General features: G+C 31.9%; 1 protein-coding gene across 1 annotated transcript; it reads right to left on the bottom strand.

Moving 5' to 3' along the window:
• Nucleotides 1–12,751: 12,751 nt before the first annotated feature.
• LOC107886631 (TORTIFOLIA1-like protein 4) lies at nt 12,752–16,655 on the bottom strand. Its single transcript, XM_016810655.2, has 5 exons — nt 15,349–16,655; nt 15,123–15,231; nt 14,306–14,811; nt 13,535–14,040; nt 12,752–13,166 (listed from the first exon to the last, which is right to left on the bottom strand). Exons 1-5 carry the CDS (start codon nt 16,159–16,161, stop codon nt 13,160–13,162), a joined length of 1,941 nt encoding a protein of 646 aa, XP_016666144.2. The 5' UTR covers nt 16,162–16,655; the 3' UTR covers nt 12,752–13,159.
• Nucleotides 16,656–17,969: the final 1,314 nt, after the last annotated feature.

Raw genomic sequence — 17,969 nt, 5'->3', positions numbered from 1 at the left:
AATAACCATTAGACGCAAGTTAAATATTTTATGAATTGTCAATTTAATAATATATCTAAAGGTTATTGCATCTAACACAAAAGAATATTATATCTTTTCATAATCAATACTAGTACTTAGCGAAAAAATTTATATTTTTATTCCGCTTTTGCAAAATTACTTCATTTTCACCCTCATTGGCTTTATACATTTAGATATCTGGACTACTTGTCCAAAAACTCCTCAAATTTAATTGTACTTGTGTTGCGTCTTTTTATTTTGATCAATTTATTCCATATTTATATTTCTTAATATATTTATTCAAGATCATCCTTTTATTTCATTATTTCAATAATAATATCGCATGCAAAATAATTGTCGACCACTTTTATTATTTGGTTCCACATTTTCTCTGATTGACATAACTTATCAGGATCTTTTATTTTTATTATTTTAAAGTTCAGTTTCAGGTACCTGAATCTCTTCGGAAGTTTTACTTATTAGTTATGTCTTGAGTCTCTTCTGGATCACCCGCCTCCACTATATGACTATCTAGAAGAATTTTTCATCTTTGGAACCAATCAATTTATATAACAACTGGTTATTCTCATTAAGTTTGTAAATACATCTAACAGTTAACTTTTAATGAGTTATCCTTATTAAACTTCTGGTTCAATTACTCTCTCCCTAACTCATTACAAGTTATTGTTCCTCTCCCCTTAATATTGGGAAAACTGACAACTCATGTCACAATTAAATCTCAAATTAATTGATCAAAAATATTATAAGGAGACTCACATAAATATACATTCCCAATCTCTTATTAGACTTGTGCGTTGTGGTGGAGCAATTGGAACATATATCGCATATCCAAAAATTGTAAGATGAGAAATATTTGACTTTTAACCAAAAATCAATTGTAATGGGGAGTATTTATAATTTATTGTTTTGATGCGTATAACATGTAAATCAATACAAGCATGAATCCATACTAAAATAGAAAGTTTTGTGTTCTCATAAGGAATGGTTTAACTATCAGTTGGAGGCATTTGATACACAATTCAGCTAAATCATTTTGTGTGTGAACATAAGTTACAGGATGTTCAACTTTTATCCCAATTGACATGTAATAATCATTGAAAACTTGGTTGTAAACTCACCAACATTAGCAAGATGAATTGTTTGAACTGCATAATCTGAAATTAATCATTTAAACAAGCAATCTCGCAAACGACAGGTTGCGAGTTGATAACACATATGTGATTATTTTGTATATGCATATACCAAAATCATATAATATTAAAACCATCCACATGGTGGATGAAAGAGCCCATATTTGTTTCAGAAATACAATATATTAAATCTCAACTTTAGCTAGTGAATTTCTAATAATTAATTTTCATTGGAAACAAGCAACATATGAGAATTCTTTTAAATTAAAGAATCTTCTAGTTCTTTAATGGATGTCTATATGATATCTCAATTAATTTTCGTATCATATACAATCCAGGATGGTTTAACTGGTCATGCTAAGTAGTAAACGCATTTGTATTAGTAAACTTCTGGTTTACTTTAACATGTGTTTCAATTGTACTAAATTGTAACAAATTGATAATTTTATTGTTATTCTTTTTATTTTGTATCCACATTAAATACTATTGTGACATTTACTACTGTAAATGTCTAAATCACTACGAATTCTATAATGCCACTAAGTCAATAAATATAATTTCCAAATAATTATATGCAGTATTCGCTTTAGAGAATATGCCAAAATCTTCAAATACCCAAAAATCTATTAATAGCAAACTTTGAGAGTGGGTCTTATTTTCTATAAGTATAACAGGTACATGACCAATGACTTTTCATACATAAGTTTTCTCTCTTGCAAGTTCTCATTAGTAATATTTAACCATGTAAATTTAATTGAGAACTTATTCTGAATACTATAGAGTTATACTCACAATTTTTTAAAAAATACTTGCAACTTTAGATGCATCCAACCATAATAAGCTTTAGATAGAGTTATCATATTCGATTGCTCATGAGTAGATATTTCACAGTCAAATATTTTGCTTTCAACCCTTTTAATAAGGATGATGACAAAAGAATATCATAAATATTATAAATTAATAACTCAATCCCCTTTTTTTATTCATATGAAATATAATTTTTTTCCTCATTCACAATCTCAATAAGAGATCTATTACAAAAAACTTTTAAAAGTAATGCATTAACTATCACAAATTTTGTGCTTTTTAGATAGTGATATATTAGCTCTTTTGGAGCTTTCAACTAATTTTGTACTATCAAATATTAAAATAATATTTGTTTTTTTAATACCAAATAAGATAAATATTTTCTGTCTATAATGATAGAATTCATTCCTACATTTTCATATCATTCCTTAACGAATATTAATAGAAACAAAATATTTGGGCAAACGCCACATATATGGCCAATAATATCTCATATCACATATTGATAACATAAGTTATCTTTACCCTTTAAAAAGTTATCTTGAGAACTCTCATTGTTCTCTTATTTATTACTATGTTCCCACTTTTAGTGGTCCATTAGTATATCTTTTATTTTCTTTATGTTTACATTCACTTCGGGGAATACAACAAATCTAGTAGGACAGACTTATAAACATCCCAATAGATTCTTCATTTCATAATTACCATCGCAAACATGCGTGAGATTTCAAATCAAAATCTATTTATGCATGTTGTCATGATTAGTCTCCAATTATAATAAACAATAAATAAAACATAGTAAAATATACTTGAAGATCTTTAACATCATCGTCATCACTAGAAGGTATGAGATAGTTCGAAAATATTCTTGATTTCATATAAATAACGGTATCAAATCTTTCACCATCCTTAAGAAAAAAAAGTAAAAGTTAATCAAAATAAATCAGATATGAAACATTAAATAAAAGAAACTTCCTGTAAAAACATTGCATCCTGTCGTCAAAGATATTGAAAATCACGAAGGACAAATTTGATCGTTGATAAAAGGAACTATCACTTTGAGTAAGATCGTACTGATAATGTGTTATAAAATAAAGAGAGATAATTTTTTATCTTGGAGATAATTTTTAACATTCTTACTACATGGGAAAGTTATTTTCCATCAATATTCAAAGGAATCATATTCCCATAGTTGAATAAAATCAACTCCTAAAGGAGATTACATCCCCAAGAAAGTTAATAGTTTTTAGCATACCGAATGCAAGAGTCATTCTTTCACCAATTAAATTTCTATAATAGTGATCATTTTTCATCATATCAACTGTTCTAAGACTCAAGACATCAACCTTTAACAATAATAGTAAGACCTGTTGATTTTATGGTATGAAAATTCTCTTAGGTTACACTTGAAAAATAGTTTCGTCCCAACTTCCGTTAGAATAGGAACAAACATAAATGTTAAATTCAAAGTAGAGTAAGGAGTAAAGTAATGAGAGAAACACACAATGTCTGTTAACGCAATTCAAACACAATGGTTCTATTCAAACACCCTTAAACACGTAAATGTTAAATTCAAAGTAGAATAAGGAGTAAAGTAATGAGAGAAACACACAATGTCTGTTAACGCAATTCAAACACAATGGTTCTATTCAAACACCCTTAAACACGTAACTGTTAACACGCTAAGTGAATGATTTTATTTAAAAATCATCTGGATCACCTTTTTGACTTTAGCCTAATCTACCATTAAACAAAAAAGTAATTATAGCCTCAATACCGACCCTAATTGTTACAAATTACTCACCCCAAATACCTCACAATACAATCAATAAGCCTCTTCAAATAATCTCTAAAACAGTGTCACAAAATAACCACAAGAATACGTTAAAGCTATTGACAAATACTCTAAAAACTTCTCTATAAGTGAAGCCACAAGCAGTCTATTTATTGGTTAATACAAGAGCCTATCCAATAGAGTTTCAATAAGCTTTAAACTCTTATATAAAAGTTGAAATTATAAAATTAATTATCCTACATATTTATTAACTAAAAGTCTTCATAAATCAGTCTTCTAACAGGACCAAAACTCTCTCAATAGATAATAATACTTCATGCTTATCCAATTATCTCAAGCAATTCAGTTAGGAGTCTTTGAGAGTATTTAAAATCCTAGTTAAACCATGCTTCATGTTTTGTAAAATATGCCACACTTAGGTGGACTGAACTCATCATAAAATAAAATAGAAAAACATATTCAAGACCTAATTCGATGACCCAAGTAAAGAAATAATTTTTTTATAACAATACATGGAACAAGCAACAATTTTCCCAACAATCTCCCGCTTGACATTTTTTATAAAACTCTACAACAAATAGTTAGCCCACAATCCAAACAAGCCACATAGCAAGGGAATTATAATATGTTTCCCCTAAAAGTTAAACCTACGCTTGATAACACATTCCTTCTATCTATATGCTTGTTCATCACATAATCAATTAAGTATGCACCAAGTTTATAAATATGTTGGGTCTGGTGCCCTAAGTATAGTATTTTCGTTTAAGTACACTTATAATTTTTCAAATAAATTGGTTTTAAAAAATTTCATTGATTACATTAATATACTTTGTTAATTGTCCTCACATGGTTTTTGCACGCTAAGCAAAATGGAAGCAAATGTTGCTTGTTGGTTGTCTAAATGTTTAACTAATACTAAGCGGTATAACGTGGTTAAATCATAGGACGAAAACACAATTTGTATTAGTAGACAAATCTAAACATGTCATTAGTCTAATCAAAAATGAGAAAACCAATTAAAAGACTAATATGTCATATATCAAGTCCAATTGAGGAGATGCATTGTCTTCGGTATCGAAGTAGATGACTCTTAGAAGATAGAGACATAGATGTGACTAACTAGACTGAAAACACATCAGATATGACCCAAGTAGAATAGATCCTGAATCTATTTATGGATTTATTCACTTCTAACATTAATAGTGTGGCATACCTAAATCCTGAGTGGATGGTGGACTATGTATGTGTGACTCATACACTTTGATGTAAGTAAAAGCCTTAGTTCAAATATATAAGGAACTAAAAGTTGATGCGTTGGGTGTACGACTTATGTAATAAGTAATGTCATTCACAATAGTGGAACTCATAGCCCAAAACATGGGTAAATGATATCCTCTCATTGGCATTACATGGATGATGAAAAGTAAATGTGCATACGAGTCGTTCGTCTTTGTGATGGATGACTTTATCACTATTTGATAGTGATTGTCTTTTTATGAAGGAAGATGTAATGGTTACCATAAGATAAAGTAAGCTCATATTGGAAGAACAGATATTATCCTCAAGAGCTCAAGAATATCCTATTAGGGTAACACGTTTATGACAAGGTTAACGGGCAAGCAATGAGTAACTGCTTTCGTAATGGTATGTCGTTGGGGAGAGCTCAGTCACGATACTATAGTGGAAAGACTTTGTGAATAAATGAGTTTATAATTAATAGGCGAAAAACAAAACTTCATTATAAATCATTTGAGGCTCAACTACATATGTTCAATCGATTTCTCTGCTAGCTTGTTGAAACTAGAAATGAATTGTGTGTTTGAATAGTAATGAACGGAATGAATAGGAAAAGAAAAGTGGGAAACATTCAAGAATGATTATTGTTTTGTTTGAAATAGAGAAATGAAATCATTTGGACATAAATATAGGTTTCCAAAAACAGAAATGGAAATAAAAATGGAAATGATCCATTTGCAATCCTATTGGATTACTTAAAAAATGATCCAAAGAAAGAGTTTATATTTTTAAACTATTTTGAAGCTCGTAAATGAAAATAAATCATTCAGTCATAGTGAACATGTTGAGTTGTGAAATATTGAACATATTTTTCTCAAAATTTTACCAGGGGCAAAAACGTCAATTTTACTAGGGGTAAAATCATTAAAATCTTTTTGGGGGTAAAATAAGGATGAGAAAATTGTTTTATATATAGATATTAAAGTTTATTTTGAGAAATAGAAAAACTGATTTGGGTTGGATCATATTACAGAGTACTAGTTAAAAATGCCCAAAAAATACTCGTAATTGGACTCGATGAGAGAGAGACCTAAAAACTCCTCATGGACATTAAGGGGATGACAACCCTAGTAGGAATACGAGGGTGTGTCGTCCACCCCAGTCCTATTCTAAGTAAGATGTTTTTCTATTTGAAATAAACTACTACAACTCAACAAAGGTTTTACCTTCTCTTTCTATAAATAAATAACATTGGTAAAACTATTAACACATTTTTGAGAGATTGTTATTCTACCGAAAAATAGAGAGAATTATTCTCAACTATTACATATACTTTTTCGGAATAATAATTCTACAGGCTTCTATTAAAAAGAGAGAATTTTCGCTTTCACCCCAAAAGGAGAGAACTTTTTCTAATTCTGTGTCTCGATTCAATTGTTCAAGTCACACTTGAAGCAGTTCATGGTACGAGAATAACAAAGAATATTATTTGGTTGAAAGTAGAGAACAATGAATGTCCGCTAAGCTAAAAACATAGGGATGGATTCAATTAAGGTTTATTGTTATAAATATCACAAATCGAGTTGATTTTTAAAATTTTAATTTTCCATTATGCAAGGAAACCGTTTTCAAATCGGGATTTTTCTAAGAATTGATATCAAAGTCAGGTTGTGCTATGTTTATGGTGTAAGCCAAGAAAAAATCTCTCTATTCATCTTGTTTGATTAATATTTGATAAGATATAACATTTTTGTAATTATTCGCCTGTTTAGGGGAATGTATGTGAATGAATGCAATATTATATATATTTGTTATATAATTATTATTTTTTGTCAAGGTTGTGGTGCTTAGTAAATAGACCGTGGAAGATCATCTCCACATAAGATTAATTTTTATTTATAGAATTCTTATGAGCCGGAAATGGACATAGAACATAAATGTATTTTTTTTTTCAAAAAAGAGTCCATGACGAGGAAAAGATAGAACGATGGTAGTCGAAGACACAAGGAATGTCTTATGGTGAAAAACTATGTAATTTTTTTTATTTTTCATTTATTTTCTAGAAATAAAATTATGCAAACCTTGGTTGACAATTTTATTTTATTACCCATCTCTTTATATATCTGTTTAATAAGTATTTATGATATAATTGTGATATATAAATATGATATGATCCACAGTTGATCTATTAAAGATAAGAGCGATGATCCATGTATTTAGGATCTATTGATGTATCTCCCTAATTAGACTTGATAGACGACATATTAGTATTTCAATCAATTTGATCCTTTCTGATTAGACTAAGGACATGTTTAGGTTAATATATTGATACAAGATGTTTTTCTGTATTACGATCTGACCACGTAATACTATTTAATATCAATTTAAACATTAGATAACCAATGAGAAACATTTGCTTCTATTTTGCTTTGCATGCAAAAACCATGTGAGGATAATATACCCTATCCCAGTCTAGTGACCTAACCCGAGCTATAAGGAATTACAACTATAAAACTTTAACATTATTCGCTATTTGACCATAAATAACCATATAATTCAATTTATAATTAAATTACAATCATTTCCAAGATATTTAGTCACATCCAAGCTTAAATCGAGCATAAGAAAATTTAAACAACTCGAGAATAAATCTGGACTAAATTGAAACTTTTACAAAAATTTAGGTAAAAAGTGAAATAGGGGTCATACGGCCGTGTGCACGTAAAAGTACCTTCACAATCAAACCATTTCACCTACAATTCCTTAAGTCTCAAGCCATGCAAATTGCATCACTTAAACCTAATCAAAATGTATCAAAACATGCCAATAAATATTCAACCTAAGTGTCTAACAAATATACCATCATTGACACCACAATTCAAACATAAACATTAACCATTCAAACTAAAACATAACTAACTTATCAAGTTTATTCATTCAACAACTAAACCACAAATACCAATGCCAAAATCATCCATTTATACTAAGTTTTCAAAGTCTAAAATAACCCAACCAAAGTTTCATAAGTTACCAAAACAACCATATACATATTTAAATCTCAATTGGCACAAAACATCACCAAGATACCTATTAACATAAATATACCAAAACTCTATTTACACTCCACTTATAATCGGACCAAAATAAACATATAGCTACCATAAGAGTTTTCGAATAGTGTAATCTTCAACGATGTTCCAATCGACAGCTGAAGTCCAACAATCTACAAAGAAGAAAACCAAATAGAATAAGCTTATGTAAAGCTTAATAAGTTCGTAAAACAAAACATCACATATTTGTTAAGTGAAGTTTACAATTCATACATAACATATAATTAACATTCTTTTGTCTTGTTTCATAATTCCTACCATATCAAATGGTTAGGCATAAATAAATCATATCATTAAAACATAACATACCAAAATTCACGAACCAAGTTATAACCAACATAACATAGTTCATCATGCCATCTTGTTTCATTTCCATTTCATTTATCAATTATTTTGCTAGAAAAACAATAGTAAATTAACTTTAGATATGCAAGAGGGTAATGCTCATACAAGCTGATAAACGGGACATCAACCAATACACGATGCTACTGACACAAGCTTCAAAAAATTTGCAATACATGCAGGATCTCAAGCCATTGATATGGTATCCACCATTGGTACATAGTACTTGGAACTATAAACACTGGCACAGAGTGCCTAGAACTGAAACACCGGTACATAGTACCTTCAATTGTAATCACCAACAACTGGTGCTTGGAATGCCCTAATGACATGTCATTTATATCCTAGCTATTCACTAAGTTTACCCGGGCTTTATCTTGTTTTCCAAGGTCTTCACATGTTCAAACATTAACCATGATCATGTACATTTTGTAAACTAACTTATATCAACATAACAGTATTCCATGCAATATTTTACATTTCAATTTAATACTTTGCCATTTCAAAACTACCTCAATTAATCATACTAGATATGCATATATATATGATCACATACATAATTAAATTCAAAAATCATCAAACATATTAAACTTAATACGAACTTACCAAAACACAATAGCTACGGACACCTCGACGACGACTATTTGACGATTTTTCCTTTCCCAAGGTTATCAACTAATTGATCCATTTCTTGATCTAAATATAATAATTTACTTCTATTAACAAATTCAAATGTCTTAAAACACTTATATTCACATATTTGACCCTTAATTAACATTTTACACTTTTGCCCTAAATTTTAACCTTTTATTCAATTTAGTCCCTAAACCCAAAAGTTTCAAATCTATCACAATTTAATCAAATCAATGCTAGCCAAATTTTATATAGCCCCTATACAGCCCATATTTATCAATTTTTCACAAGAATTTCATGTAACTTTACTATTTTAACATCTTATTCCTTAAACTTTAAAATCAACCAAAACCACTTTACAAAATAGTCCTATTTAACTATCAGCTTATGAATCTATCATCAAAATTCAAAAACATCACAAATTCATCAATGGTATAACTCAAAAAATTTAATATTTTTTACGAATTAGTCCTTGGGTTAGTTAGATTAAGCTACGACGATATGAAAAACATAAAAATTACTAAAAACATGTTAAAAACACATACCATGCAATTGAAACAAACTTTGGCCGAAGCTTTGGTTCCTTAATAATGAAAGAATAGGTTTTCAAAGTAAAAAGGAAGAAGATGATGACCATTCCATCTTTTGTTTATTTTATTTATACATATTTATCAATGTACAAATTTACCCTTTAAAATTAAATCAAATTTCATATAATATATCACCTAAACCTTCCACCATGTTTTAAATAGGTTTATTTACCATATAAATCCCTTAATTCATGATTTTATATCTATTTAATACAAATAAATTTATTGCAATTAACTTTTACAACTTTTATAATTTAGTTATTTTTACTTAATTAACTATCTAAACGTTAAAATTTTCTAAGCAAATTTTAATAAAACATTGTCATAACCCTGTAAATATTAAATAAATAATAAAATACTGACTCATTGATTAGAATTGTGGTCTTGAAACCACTGATTCTAACATCACTGAAAATGAATTGTTACAAATCTATTCGAAAAATTACAAGTTTGTTACCACACTTAGGGAACTAGATTCAACAACCTCGTGTTTAACATGAGCATCAATCAAATGTTGATCTTCACCACTCAAATGTGCTCGATCCTTCCTTAGCCAAATATGTGTATGTTGTGGTTTTCTTGTTCCATTCATTGTTCTAACAGGTTTTGTAGTTGAGTTGAACTTTTTCCAAATTTGCATCATCTTAAAACAATAGGGTCTGATGTGTTCTTCTTTCCCACAATAATGGCATACAAACTTTCCTTTCTTCTTATTTCATATATGTTATTGCCCAAGTGTTATTCCATTAATTGTTGCAATATTAGATTGAGTGTTCCTTGTACTTCTCCTTATTTGATCATTCATCAACTTGTAATTATGAGATCTAACAAGTTCGTTCTTTCTACAATAGTAACAAAGATATTTCCCATTCTTCTTTTTACCTGTCTCAAATGAAGAAGTAGGAACCATCTGATTAGATTTAACAAAATTCACATGAGATGTAAGTTTCTTACCAAGTACATGATGATAAGGTTCGGATCTCCAACAGCTAAGACATCTTCACTTTGCTTTTCATATTTTTTGAGAATAGCTTTGGAATAATTTAACTCTTGCTTAGTTGCTTTCAAAGTTACATCAGTTTTAACAATCATCTCATCTTTTTTTCTTGATAGACCCAACAAGCATCTCCTTAACCTTTCTAAGATCAATAATCACATCATCTTTATCTTTAACCACAGTTTCGAGCTTTTCTTTTTCTCCGTTGAGAATAATAACTTCTTCCTTTAAAGGCTCGCTCAATTGGCATAATGTTTCTATATTTTTCAACATTAGGTTGAACGATTCCTCTTAGTTGTTGAAAGGAACATCATTTTCATTATTTGAATTTTATGCTTTAATCATCGAAGGTGGACAGGGGATAAAATGACATTTCATTTTAGACTTAATTATTACAAACCATAGCTCAGGATCTCATTTAAACAACTCTTAAAGCCCATTCTAATACCAATTGAAAAATTCCTTGATTTGCACTTGAAAAATAGTTTCGTTTCAACTTTTGTTAGAACAGAAACGAACAAAAAGGTTAAATGCAAAGTAACATAAAAGCAACATAAAGAGAGATAACACACAACTTTTGTTAACGCAATTCAGACACGATGGTCCTACACTTGTGGAGCTTCGTTAAGTGAATGATTTTATTTAACAATTGTCTGGATCACCTATTGGCTTAAACTCAATCTACCATTACACAAAAAAGTAATTGCAACCCCAATATTGACCTTAATTGTTACAAATCACTCACCTAAATACCTCACAATACAATCAATAAACCTCTCCAAATAAATACCTAAAAGAGTGTCACAAAATAACGACAAGAATACAACAAAACTGTCAACAAAGACACTCCAAAAACTACTTTATAAGTGACACCACAAGCAGCCTATTTATAGGATACGAAAGTCCATCCAACAGAGTTTTGATAAGCTCTAAACTCTTATTTAAAAGCTGAAATTATCTCATTAATTATCCTAAGTATTTATCAACTAAAAGTATTATTTTAAAGATTCTAAAATTATTGTTTGTGCAATACTAGGGATTTGATTAGCATAATATCTAAATCTAAAATTATTCTTGATTAGCATAATGGAGATTTGAGTGGAGAACCCCCAAAATTAAAACAAGAATAATGATACTAGAAATTCTAGCATATGCATGTGTGTGAAAATCACATATTTAGAATACAGGTGTGCGTCTAAAATTAAAAATATTAAAAAAAACAAATATATGATATGTACAAAATTAAAATAAAATCTTAATTTGAATCATGAATAAAAAGAAATTAAATAGTTAAATTCATCATATTAAGAATATTAAATGCACTGCAATTGTTTATTATAATATTGTCATTTTTTTAGTTGATATCGAGTTAACTAGCAACACAAACTTAATAAACGACATTATCAATATATAAAAAATAAAATGGGATGAAACAATAACATTGAAACATATAAAAATATCAAAATAAAGTTTTAGTTGAAATTATTAAATTCTTTTTATAAATGTGGATGGAATGGACTGAATATTTGTAATTTTTTTATTGGTTTTTAAAAAATAATAGAGATAGAAGTACCCGCATAATTATATAATTTATTTAAAATATATAGGATTATCTATATTTTTATTTAAGCTGCTGACTAAATTAGTGTCATAATAATATAATTTATTTAAAATATGTAATAATTTACTTAATTAAGTTAGTATCTCACGAAATTAAATAATAAGATAGGTAACACTTGTAATAATCCCAAAACAGTGCAAATTTCTCCTAAACGCACACCTACCCATTCTAAAATAATCCGTCCTGAAACCAATTTTTAAAAAAAATCCCACCTTTATCAGATGGGTTGCGTAACCTGTCAGGCACTTATTGTGCCATCACTAGTAATTAGAGTTCCCGATTCACGCTGCATAATTTGCATTTACATTACTCTACACTTTACAAACTCATCCTTAAATTGAGATATTTTACATTATTAACTCTAAATCCGTATTGAATTTTCGTGTCATATAATACAACACGAGAAGTAACTACTAGCATGTTGGAAGTGTTCTTTCTTTTCTTGTCTTTTCTTTTCTTGGGGGTTCAATTTATGAAAAACTTGATGGCCTAGGATTGAAATTTTATATGCAGTACACAAGAACTAGTAACAAGAAAAGATAAAAACGAGATGCACATAGTCTCTCTGTACACGGAAGGGACCTCCCCGCCTCTACTGCAAACCCACTCAGTGAGGGGGACAGGTTTCTGTTGGAACACCATATATTCTGTGCCTGCCTTGCGCGAAAGCCAGCCATTGGCATTTTTCAGTTAATTTACTCACGGAATCAAAAAGTAAATCTACTATCTCCTGTAACAACCCAGAATGCTGCACCTCATCATTACATGATCTACGATTACATCGTATCATTTCATCTTCAACCTCCATTCTCCAAGGTGCTTCTCCGCTAGCTTCAGCTGCTTCTTCAAACACCCCCAACTTCAATCCAAGTTAAGCTCAAAATCTGGGAAAAAAAAAAGTGAGGCAAGATCAAGCAATTGATTTGTTGAATCAAACGCTCTTTGTTTTTATTTTTTTTCATCTTGCAGATAGATTAGACGAAAAAGGTCCATGAAAGAACGCATGTTTCCACTTGTATTGTTAAAAACCACTAGTATTGTTAAAACACATGAACGAACGCAATGATCTGACTAGTTAGACAATCATTCAAGTTCTTATTGCCACTTCACATTACTGACTCAAGTGCATGAAACATTCTAGGCAGTCATGAACTATAGCAAATTTAAAGAGCAGCTGTTGACCTGACTACAGAATTATAATTATAACAATGATATTATAAGTACAAGACAATTTACAGTGAAATTCCATTACCTGCTGCTAAGGTTCGTTGGAGCTGTACAACTAACCAGGGAAGTCCCATCAGAAGCACTAGCATTGCCAACCTGGAACCTCTCAGCATTTTGAATGGTGTTCTTTGAGAACCCTGGATTATCTCTTATGTCACTGCCAGCATCACCCACTGGGTTCATAACAAATCCACTTCCAGCTTGACGCTGATATCCTCGGCTGTATGCTGGCTTATACATTTCACCCCCAGAATCTTTATCATATAAGTTATGTACTGCATTTAGCGAAAGCATGCGCCCCGAAGAAGGTAACCTTGAAGTAGAAAACCGACTTTCAGTTTTCCTCCAGAACTTGGGACTCAAAAATTCAGCACCAGGCAGCTTGCAACATGTGTTATCTGTAGAATCCATGTTCAGAATCCTGCCACTTGAAATGGCCAAGTCATATGATATTTCATCCAGAGCCATCTCCAGGCCATTTACGCGTGTCTCTAGAGAATTAATCCCACTTTGGGAGCTCCCAATGAATTTCTATAATCAAATACAGAAAAACCATTGTAAATAAAATCCAAACGATAGAATCCACAAGCATGATTCAAAAGAATATCAGAAAGAAATACGCATTATCACAAATATCATAACCAAGGATTTCACTGCATAAACTTAAGTCAAACACAATTGAAAACCAGTAGCTTCCGAAGAACAATAATACATTTATATAAAGCTTTACCTGGTAGGTACAAAAGAACAAACTATGTGAAGAAAGAGAAAGAGGATATTCAGCTTTGTAAACTACCTGGAGGAGGTTCAATAGATTGGACTGCTGATCTTCAATCTGAGCAAGTTGTTCACGGATCAAACACAGATCCTCGATGTCTTTTGGACTCTCATCGACATCTAGAGCAGCATTTTTATCAGTAACATCTAAATTCTCCTCGTCATGAAAAGGAAGCACCTGAGACCGAGACCTCAAACCGCCAAATTTCTGCACTTTTTCGTCATGGGCCTTGCCAAAGGATACACTCCTTTTGATATTGTAATTACCAGAGGCCTCAGAAAACAAAGACTTCGGCTGAACAGTTTCAATCTTCCAATCAGAAGATTTTGAGCGGTCCAGCCTACGAGTGTTACTGTTGCTATTATTACTTTTCAGGGATGTCTCTTTCTTGGCAGTGGACGCAGCCGAGGCATCAGAAGGAGGGGACCTGCTCGTAGGGACAACTTTTTTTGATTGGGGAGTTCTAAAACCAACATCATTCATACCTTTGGAAACTGAAGTAAAGCATCCAACGCTACCATTATCTGTTGCCACGATCAAAGCACACAATCATAAATGATGAAAACAAATAGTTTGCAGCAGTAGTTACCGAGCATAAATGTTTTACAGCAGCGCAATAATAGCAACCCTTAAATTTTCGAAGTTTTAAAGTGAAACTTTTTGAAAAAATTGATCACTCGCATTGAACAAGGATAAAATTTTTGTTCCTTATCCCAAAAACGAATAGAAAACAAATATACCCAGTATCGCATAATAATTGTTGGGCTTGGACAATGATTAATTTCAAAAGATCAGACAATTACAAGCTAAACAAAAATTGAATCATATATCATACCTATTGAAGATGAGTCGGATTGAGAAGTGGTGGAGACTTCCTCACAAACTCCAGGAACATCCTTCCATAAATCCAAACTACGATTCATGGTTTCTCGGACAATCTTTACCTGTAACAACAAAATTTATTAAAAATGATGAGCAATGTTTTTTTCCCTCTAATTTCCTTATCGGGGAAAAATATAAATTATTAAATGGTTACTGAGCAAAGATAGAAATGGATGCACCTTATCAAACCTCTTATTGCCAAGAGCGGTCACACACGCCGCTTTATACTCAGCTGCCAGTTCTTTCTCCGCCATAGCCACCTTCCCTAACGCGTCCGCCGCCGCCTTTCTCGTTCCCCAGTCTTCGCTACTCAAAGACTCCACCGCGCATGGCACAAACCAATCCAGGACTCCTTTACTTCCGGCACCGCCAACACTAGCGACGTTTCCAATAACTCCAAACACCGCCGCTTTCGCTTTGAAACTCTCGCTCCTCACTAACTTCCCCAACTTCGGCAACACCTTCTTAAGCTGCTCCGTCTCGGGATCCGGCGCCGCCTCGATCGCCGCGGACAAACACATCGCCGCACCGATCTGCGAGTTAACGTCTTGCTCCACCACGAGCATTTCGATCAAAGGCTTCGACAAAACAGAAAATGGAGGCTTCGTGATGTGAGACGACATAGCGGTCGTTGCCTCGACACAAGCGGACCGGACGGCGGAGTCGGGGTCACGGAGGCGGCGAGCAAGGGTGGAAATCATCTTAGAAAGGTGGGGAGATAAGACGTTACCGTGCGACTGAGACATCAAAGTCAAAAGGATTACACATTGCCTCCGAACGGGAGACTTGGCGGAAGAGTCGGTATTGTGAAGGCAGTTGAGGAAGGGAGAGATGGAATCGACAGTCAGGTTCCGAGCGATGGACTCGAGCTCAGCGGAAGCGAGAGCGAGAGTGTCGCGGTCGGCGAGTTTGTTAAGGCAAGTGAAAACGCGTTGTTTGAGATCGTGCAGTTGCTGTTGAAGACTTTGCGGTGACCGATTCTTAGAAGACATTGTTGTTTATGGCTAAGCTATGATATCCGCGACGCCTTCCCCTTCTAACCTTTGGGTCTAACACTTGCAGCAGCATTCGAGAGGAAACTGGAATTGGCGGAGAAATTTTAGGAAATTGCGGCAGGAGAGGATGGGTGTCTAATATATATATATATATTTGTGCCGACGCCAATATCAAACGGACCTAAATATTCAACCAATAAGACCGGATCACAGGATAATACTGCATCTTTTATCCATTCCATTAATTATTAATATCATCTACGATCAATAACAATAGCTTCACGGGTTTAACAAATAGATTACACATTTTTAAGGAAGAAAACATAAATATATTAATATAAAAAGTAAAAAAATTGTTGAACAAAGGGTAATGTCACGTATTAGTATTAGTATTAGTATTACAATGGACAGTAAGAAATTAATCCTAATTTGCTCAAGTCAAAGATCACATGGACAAGAGTAGTTGCCCATGCCAGCTATATATGTACGACGCATATATCAGTATGAATATCATTATTTATTGAGGGTTAGCCTACTAGTATCTGTACAGGCTCAAAATTTGCCAGGATCCTTCAACAATTAGTTCTATAAAATAAAATAAACAAGGGTATGACACATGGTAACATGAGCATCCCAACTGTAACCATTTTGACTTAACACCTTATTATTATTGTTTCTCTGGTGAACTTATCCACATGGATTTAGGGTTAAATCTAGGATTAGTAGAGCTTAGCTGAATGAAATGGTGAGCATGTGAGGAGGCAAAGAATAATGGAGACAAGAAAGGTTCAAAGTTCTGAATTCAACAGTCAATCACGTGACTATTAGTATGGGGTGGATGGGCACAATACTTTCTAGATCTAGCAACTTTAAATTCACTACATAACATGAAAATATATAAGCACAAGACTTGACCCTCTCTTCCTAATTTTGATATCAAATACTTAATACAAATGGTAACTCAAAGTTCCATCCAAAAATATGAGTGAAAAAGGGATGTGATGAGATAGATAATCATGATTATGGCGAGTAAGTTTACGTTTAACTCCCACTAATTTTGGGCTTTGAAACAAAGGACCCACTGCATTTTTTTCTTGTCGTTAACGCCCTATCCATTACCTCCAAATTTGCTTTGTGCAAAATTTACGCTTCATATTATTAGGGGTAAAAAGATTAGAGATGGTGGTGATCCACCCCGTAAATTAAGTGTCATTGGGGATAAAAATGATGAAATATTTAAGCATGGAGACAACAACCTGGAGAAGAAGTAATTATATAGTCATTACCTTTCCCCTAATTTAAAGGGAAGGGATAAGAATAATATTATTACTCAAATATTAATTTAGATCTATTCCATGTGATTTTCTTTTTTTTAATTTCATGATAACAATGATAAAATTGTTGGCACTTCTTGGCCTTATGCTGTTATGAATTTCTTAATATCAATTATTTACATGTTAATAATTAGTACCAGGCAAGCTCACTGCAATTATCAGATATATGTTAATTAATCTCATTATTGAAGACTAAACAGCTTCTTCTTATTTTTAGACCATAATTTTGCTGGTGTAAGAAACTTATATCCATTGTCTTTACTGGGATTTAATCAGATGAACATGTATGACTTGTTTGCAATCCAATTTTCTTTGGAACAAAAACGAATCCTTTTTCAAACATTGTGATGGAACCTGTAATTATATCAACTTAGTGTTCTACCATCCCAAAACAAAGCCTTTGCAACTTAGTCCATTTATTATAAGCTATTCACAAAAATGCATAACAAAAAAGTTTCTTTGCTTCAAACG

The sequence above is a fragment of the Gossypium hirsutum genome, chromosome A03 (genome assembly GCF_007990345.1).
Source record: "Gossypium hirsutum isolate 1008001.06 chromosome A03, Gossypium_hirsutum_v2.1, whole genome shotgun sequence".
Taxonomy (NCBI): domain Eukaryota; kingdom Viridiplantae; phylum Streptophyta; class Magnoliopsida; order Malvales; family Malvaceae; genus Gossypium; species Gossypium hirsutum.
The sequence above is the reverse complement of the archived record's forward strand: the minus strand, read 5'-3'. Positions and strand labels throughout refer to the sequence as shown.

Bases quoted from the DNA above. Each gene is read 5' to 3' on its own strand.
- LOC107886631 (XM_016810655.2), bottom strand. From the start codon at position 16,161: ATGTCTTCTAAGAATCGGTCACCGCAAAGTCTTCAACAGCAACTGCAC. The intron at 14,812-15,122 runs GTATGATATATG...TCGTGGCAACAG, and splicing joins ATCCGACTCATCTTCAATAG to ATAATGGTAGCGTTGGATGC. The intron at 14,041-14,305 runs GTAGTTTACAAA...ATTTGATTATAG, and splicing joins ATCTATTGAACCTCCTCCAG to AAATTCATTGGGAGCTCCCA.